Below are 8008 nucleotides of genomic sequence, written 5' to 3' on the forward strand. Positions count from 1 at the left end.
ATCCGTCCAAAATCGCCCAAATCGCGATTTGCCAATCCATCATTCAATTTATAATTTTACTTACAAACCATCCGCATCGCGCACATCCTATGTCTGAGTGCCAAAATCTGATTACGTCAACAATCATGTCCATATATACATCCCACAATCATTAGCACTCACAAATATGTAAAAAAGTGAATGTGACAAGACCTCTCAAAATATACTTGCTTTAGAAAATCCATGCAAAAAAAAAAAAAAAAAACAATTCACTACAAGTAAATTTAGCAATCAAATTAATTAAGGTGGATTTGATAAATTATTGCCACCTTGCCATATATATATATATAAGAAATAGATGGGAGATGAGTAACAACTTTAAATTACAAAAGTACTCCAAAAAAATCTGTTTCACCGATAACAAGAAAAATTGCCATTTGATTTTCTTACCACATTTTCACAATAAACTGAAGAAACTGCATTGGTAACTACCATTCAGTACCCAACGGGCTTGGCTGAAATGTCAACGGGTACACCAACATTTCTATTGTGTCCACGTTTCTTCTAATGAGAGAACTTTGAGATCAACTTGTCAACATGATAGACGATATCGTCAATGCGTGGTCGGACAGTGGCTTGGGGCTGGAGCATCCAATTCACAAACTGGTGAAGAGCTTCCGGGTATGGAGGTTTAGGCCCAGATGTCGGCCACTTTACTTGTGCATTTACAATGGCTAATTGTAGGCTTCCTCCAGACTCCCCAAGTGCGTACTCAAATGGAGATGCACCATACCTATAAGTTGAGAGAACAAAAAAAAAAAAAAAAAAATACCCTTGTCAACATCTTATCCATTACTCGTACAAATCTTGCACAGCTCTCTCTCTCTCTCTCTCTCTAACATTCCCTTTGGATCATAGGGCGAGAAAATAGAAGAAGAAATTATAATCTCTCATCTTGGTGAGAAAAGAATAAAATGATTTGTGTTTTTCTCAATTATCATGTTTGGATAGGTAAGAAAGAAAAACAAGTGAGATATGGGTGGGATTGCTTTTTCATCCTCGGTATCTTAAGAGGCAATTTCAGTAATATAAATATTTAATAACCAATGAACCTGTCTCTAACCAAATCTCACCACTTTGATGAGAAATGAAATGGGCAAAATAAGAGTTTGAGAAATGAAATGGGCAAAATAAGAGTTTTGTTTCTCACCTAATCTATAAACCAAACATGAGAAAGAATTTATTTCTTATCATTTCTCACCAAATCACCCCATCCAAATCGTGGTTAAGTTCACATATTGTAATCATTCCCTCAGACTATATACAGCCAATCCTCTACTCAGCTCACAGTAAGTCTACTATCATCACTTGAGAAAAAGAATCTACTGCCATCACTACCTTAGCTAACCATGAGCAACTGCCACAACCCATTACCTTCATCATAACTACCTGTACATCCACAATGGCAAGAACATCCATCACCACCATCTACAGCAAATACAACCCCACAAATCCCTTGCAATATTTTGCTCCCCCACCACTCTATCCATCACAATACCACCTATTGGCCACCACATATCTTATCACAACCCTTTCCATTGCCACTTTGTCTACTACTCTATCTGCTGTCACCCAAACTCTAGCAAGAACTCCAATACTAAAACTTATCAGATTTTACGAGTAAAGAAAATTGGAAATATAAGCTATACTTGTTCTGAGGGCATGCGGAGAAAATCAATCACCAAAATCAAAGAAGAATAGAAAGAAGGAAAGGGTGAAGGACGCAGTTCATCTAAAGGTTATTGAAAGAGAGAATATAAGGAGATGATTTACTGCAAAAGGCAGAAAGTAGAGGCTTACATTATTGCAAACAAAGTGCATCCTAATGACCAGATATCAGTTCTTTCATCAATATCTGCATGGCTTGGGCAATCCCACAATTCAGGAGCTCGGAAAGGTGCCGAACAGTGCTCAGATGCCCATTCCTACATAATAAACATCCAGAAAACCAGTTTATCAACATATTAGGAAATCAAAACCCTCTACTACTGTTCAGGTTAGACAAAAACAAAAAAGCAGTGTCCAAAGAAAAGCTAATAGCACAAAAAAGCTTCACAGCATGCAACAAAGAATTAAGGACTTTTCGAAAGAAAAAACATGGAACCAAGTTTGATAAAATTGCATTATGTATTTGATATGACACAGAAAATAATCTAACATGATTTCTTCCTTTTCCCTAGACCGGCCAAGCTGGATGGGGCATCTATTGACAATTTGACATTAATGTGTTTTCCAAAAGAAAGTGTAAAGGGGCCCTCCTCACCACTCCCCTTTCTGTTATCATGGAAGCAACCAAAGTCTAAACATGACAAGGACCTGCACTATCACTATTTTTAGCATAACACCTACTTTCAAGCCCAAGGCAGGCCCCATCAGCCTCCTAGTTGAAATACGAATCACAAGCCTTATTGAAAACAGCCTAGCTAACAAGCAATCTTTCTAAAGCGCCTTAGTGCTTTACTAATAAGAAGGATACCAAATATGGTACCTCTTCTCATGCATACTGTTATGGTGCTGATAAATTTCTCCATAACTCCTTGATTCATATAAAGCTTATTTCTGTTTTTCTAAACTATTCTGTGGCTGGTATTTATTGCCCTCAGTAAAACCAAGTTATGTAGTCTTTGTTGCCTGATCCTATCCTGTAAGTTTGTGATGTGTTCTTCATCAATATGCAGTCACAACTCAAGCAAACAAATTAAAACAGTAGAAGACAGAGAGCTTAGTTATCATTTTTTAAAATTTTGTTCATTGATCAATTATTATGCTGGCCCATCACTAAGACAGTAACTGTGAAATTCAAAATTGCTGATCAAAAAAAAAAACTGTGAAATTCAAAACCATATTAGGATAGATAAACGAACTACGCTACCAAATACCAGCTCATGCTAAGCTGTATTAGTCAAGTAAATCAAGCCCGGATTTCAAGGTGGCAAGTCAAATGAGCTAAACTTGAGCAGTCCCAAACCTTCTTAGTCAAGCTCATGAACACAGCAAGACATTACTGTAGCAAGTTTCATGGCAATGTCACCAAGGTGTAAAACAGCAACTGCAACAATCTTCATGGGCATAATTTTTAAAATTCCACCACAAGTTTAGTTTCATTAATTCTTCTTATTGATAAGTACTCACATGGTATGTTGCTTAACTAACCCACATAATTCAATTGGATGAGAGCAGTTAAAGAAAATTATCATTCACCTTTTATGTCTATATATAAAGATGCGATACCATTAGTTCATACCTCTAACAGTAAACCATAAACGTTTCAAATATTGTCATTAAAGTGAAGTGCAAAAAGTTTTAAATGCAATTACATAAACCTTTGTCACAAAGATCTCTCTCTCTCTCTCTCTCTCACACACACACTCACACACACAAATAGTCACAACTCCAATTTTACTTTCAGCCTCATCTAGAACCATGATTTCTCATTGGATAATGAGTCATCAAATCATTTCTTACCATCTTCACTTGATTTTTTGGAATTTTCCTGGTCTTGATAGCATCTTAAACTTGCACCAAATTCACTCCTTTTTACTGGCACTCATTGGTCTTTGTTGCACAAGGCCAAACTCATGGAAGCTTCCCTCATCTCATCATCAGTGCCACCTCAGACTTTTAGTAAATACTTTAGTTTGTAATTCTACGACTTCCTGTAATAGCTAATCATCCACCTCAACATCCTTATTTCATATATAATGCTTGACACCCACACACTGTGTGTGGGTGTATTTCTGTTATGTAACTGGTACTAGAATTGATCAACTAATCAGCAGAGTTAACCAGTGCCAAAGCTGCTGAAGTCAAACCTTCATTAGCATTGCCAGCAGAGCACCAGACAAACATGATCCCAGTTAAGCTCCGATGTTCAACAAAAATAAGTTCATAAGCCTATTGATGCGCAGGCTTGCCTCAATTGGGCCCATGTTGAGACAGTTAATAATTATAAATGCCAAAGAATTAACATAAAAACCAAAAAATTGGAGAAAGACATAATTATAAAAATAAAAATTAGGGACAAATTACCAACATGAAGAAGAGCTAATAGCACATGCCAAAAAGGAGAAAAGTTAACAAATTACTTGCAATTGTAGTGCTTCTGAACGAGAGCGAATTTGCTTTCTTGCAGGACGAGAACTTCCAAAATCCATCAATATTGCAAGAGGTGGTTGTCCCTTTCTATGTGTTATAAGGACATTGCCAGGTTTGACATCATTATGTGCATATGGAGGATCAAAATTGTGCATATGCTTGAGTCCAGCACAAAGCTGAAAATGCAAAAGCATACAATAGCTAATATTAAAGGCTCATGGTTTGCACAAATACTCTGCAGCCTAATTCTAAAGAATATTGAAAGTGTGAACCGAACCAATTTGTTCATGTTTCAGAAAGAAATCTGCTTTAAGGAGGGACTGAGTAAATGGAAAAGCCAACAATAGCTAAGCTAAAAAATAAGAAGATATGTTACACTACATCGTAAAATCAGTACAGCAAAAACATATCTCCACAAGACAGTAGGATGCAAAACATTCTTCTTCGGACGAGAAGACAGATTTCATGAAAAGATGACACGAAATGCTTCTGAAAATATATGCAGAAGGGGAAATTAGTCCACAACTTCAATAGATATAACGATTTTTATTCACCTGCTGAAATATATGAAGAACATCTGAAGTAGAAAAGAACTCCTTCTTAGCGTTCATAGCTTTAGCATTGTCCAGTAATGTTCCATCCAAATGAACTGGGAACAACAAGTATGCTTCATGCTTCCAAGATCCTTCTTGTGTAGGCTAGCCAATAAAAGAGAATCTTTTTTTTATAAATAACCAATTTGTTAAGAAGGAAAAAAAAAAAAAAAAACAGCCAAACAAAGTAAGCAATACAAAAAGTTCGACGTGGTCACAATTTCATGCATTATTGGTTAAAAGCCACCCAGACTTTTCACAAACTTCATATTTCATGTTTTTATATTTGAGATGATTAACACCATCTATTCGTAGATTTAACACATAATTGCACCAATTGGTATTTATATTAGCCACAAGATTAGTACACCTTGCTACAAAATATTTCTATTACGGGATTTAGGATTTAGTGTGATGGCAATTTCGTAGAAAAAATGCGAGCTAGGTGTTTAAGTTTGGTGTAGAGGCCCAAGTGTCCAAGTGCTAAAGATTGAATATGTCTAGAAACAATGCAATGTGTTCTTCGATCTAATTTCATGTAAAACTGCATGAGCATATTCATTAATTTATGACATTTTGTCATCAAGTATGTAGTGTTTCATATTGGAGTCTAGTAAGAGTCAAAAAGTAAACTTTTAAAACTTAGCTTTAAGAGGAGTTGTAAATGCCCAAAATATCAAAATCTCCTTGAATTAACGTTCTCATGCCCAATATCTTTGCAATTTATTTATTTATTTATTTTTGGTGTGGATAAATGATATCTTTGCATATTTGTAATTAGGAGTAACATATGTAGATCAGTATAAAGATTACCTTAACTGAAATTATAGCATGATCAAGAAGAGGAAGCAGATTGGGATGGCTAAATAACGACGAAACACGGATCTCCTCCCTCACCAACTCTAACTGCTCAGTATTTTGAATGAGAACTTTCTTCATCGCATAAGTTCCATCGTCTGCATATCAAACCAATCCAAATAAAAAAACAAGTATACCCTTTTTTCCTCTTTCTTTCAACCATTATAGAGTCCCAAACTAAAAACAAATGCATCATTGAAACAAAACCATTGTCACATTGCAGATCTACGAAAGAGGCAATAAACACACCAACCACTTATCAAAACAACTAAATTCTCTTTATTCTAAACACAAACAACCCATTAAATCGAGACAGGAATGAAAGAGACACACATCCAACAAATCGAAATTTACACAATTACTAAATCTAAACAAAAAAACAAACACATTACACCCCCAATTGAGGTCAAAATTCATGTAGAGTGACATTTTTGATGCTCAAACCTAATCACATAACCAATTCAAAATCAGAATTGACCAATCAAAAGAGCAATAAACACGCCAATCACACATCAAAACAACCCAATTCTCAAATATGGACCGGTCCAACATTTTCATTACAAACACGAACAACACATTAAATCCAGAGACAAATGAAACAGACCCACCTCCCACAAATCCAAATATACACAAATTATTAAATCTAAACCAAAAAAGCAAACACATTACACCACCAATTAAGGTCAAACCTCAAAAATCCATGTAGAGTGGCATTGTTGATGCTCAAATCTAACCAAATTACCAATTCAAATTCAGAATTGACCAATCAAAAGAGCAATAAACACACCACCCACGTATCAAAACAACCCAATTCTCTTCATTATAAACGCAAACAACCCACTAAATCCAGAGAGAAATGAAACGGACCCACATCCCACAAATCCAAATTTACACAAATTATTAAATCAAAACCAAAAAACAAACACATTACACCACGAATTAAGGTCAAAACTCAAAAATCCATGTAGAGTGACATTGTTGATGCTCAAATCTAATCAAATTACCAATTCAAATTCAGAATTGACCGATCAAAAGAGCAATAAACACACCACCCACATATCAAAACAAGCCAATTCTCTTCATTATAAACACAAACAGCCCATCAAATCCAGAAACAAATGAAACCGACCCACCTCCCACAAATCCAAATTTACACGAATTATTAAATCTAGACCAAAAAACAAACACATTACACCAGAAATTAAGGTCAAAACTCAAAAATTCATGTAGAGTGGCATTGTTGATGCGCAATTCTAATCAAATTACAAATTCAAATTCAGAATTGACCGATGAAAAGAGCAATAGGAAAGGAACGAACCAGAGACGCGAGAAGGGTCCTTGAGTTTCTTGGCGATGCCATCACCGGAAGCCGCGGCGGACTCAGTGAGGACCTCCTTGACGAGGAAGACATAGGCGAAACCACCTTCGCCGAGCTGCCTCAAGATCCTGAAACGGTTCTCATTGATCCACACATCTCCGCCACCATTCACGGCGTCGTAGAGAGCGTTCAGCCCTGAAAACGAGCATCCCATCTTCGCACCACCACCACCGTGGTTCTGCTCTCTCTCTCTCTCTTTATGGGCAAAAATTGAAACAGATCTTACGCAATGGGTCCTCAAGAGTGAGAACGAGAGTTTTTATTACAATAATATATTTTTGCTTCGTTTGATTAAAAGTTGTATCTTGGATCTCACAGTGGACATTAGGCCCACACGGCTGTAAAGGAGCTCGATTTGTTTGTTTATTTTTATTGAGCACGAAGTCAGTTAAATAAGTAATTGAGTTTGAGCTGAACTCGATTTCATTCAATTTATTAATATTAATGAAATTTAAGTTTGGTTTGATGAGATTTTTTTTAATATTATTTAATATATTTATTATATAATTTAAGTAAAGATAAACGAGTCGAATTTATTCGAGTTCGAGCTCAACTCGTTTATTAAACGACTCTAATATTTGATTTCGAACTTGGTTCGTTTATTAAACGAGTTGAGCCAAGTCGAGTCGAACTCTTAACAAACTTAGCCGAACTTATTCATAAATAGCTCAGTTCGTTAGTGTGCTTGCTTCTTCTAATCTGATTTTTCATGCTTGCACTCTCTCAACTCGAGTGTCTTACAATATTTATTTAAGAAAATTATCACCCAAAAAATGAAATTTCCAAATTTTGATCATTATAATAATGAATTCTAAATTTTTCATGGAAAAATTGTTGGTAAATTCAAGTTCATAAGTGTATTAGGTATTAAATCTAAGGACAGTTAGTGGCAATTAATTGAACAAATAGGTATTGAATAGGTCTATTCTCTATTCTCTCTCTAGAAATTAAAGCCTCTCTCTCTAAACTTTACAATTTTTTCTTGCTACCACGGCAGGGAAGTGAAAGATGGTGACATCCGATCCCCCTCTCTCTTCCCTGTCCT

General features: G+C 35.8%; 1 protein-coding gene across 1 annotated transcript; it reads right to left on the reverse strand.

Moving 5' to 3' along the window:
- Positions 1-289: 289 nt before the first annotated feature.
- Positions 290-7328, reverse strand: PK3 (serine/threonine protein kinase 3). Its single transcript, XM_082909894.1, has 6 exons — positions 6904-7328; positions 5541-5683; positions 4689-4832; positions 4125-4310; positions 1840-1964; positions 290-772 (listed from the first exon to the last, which is right to left on the reverse strand). Exons 1-6 carry the CDS (start codon positions 7115-7117, stop codon positions 544-546), a joined length of 1041 nt encoding a protein of 346 aa, XP_082766020.1. The 5' UTR covers positions 7118-7328; the 3' UTR covers positions 290-543.
- Between the last annotated feature and the right edge of the window lie 680 nt (positions 7329-8008).

Source organism: Camellia sinensis, chromosome 15 (assembly GCF_055761805.1).
Source record: "Camellia sinensis isolate YWXY chromosome 15, ASM5576180v1, whole genome shotgun sequence".
NCBI classification, from domain to species: Eukaryota; Viridiplantae; Streptophyta; class Magnoliopsida; order Ericales; family Theaceae; genus Camellia; species Camellia sinensis.

Bases quoted from the DNA above. Each gene is read 5' to 3' on its own strand.
- PK3 (XM_082909894.1), bottom strand. From the start codon at position 7,117: ATGGGATGCTCGTTTTCAGGGCTGAACGCTCTCTACGACGCCGTGAAT. The intron at 4,311-4,688 runs GTGAATAAAAAT...TTGCATTTTCAG, and splicing joins TTCTTCATATATTTCAGCAG to CTTTGTGCTGGACTCAAGCA. The intron at 1,965-4,124 runs GTAATTTGTTAA...TTTATTATGTAG, and splicing joins CAGAAGCACTACAATTGCAA to GAATGGGCATCTGAGCACTG.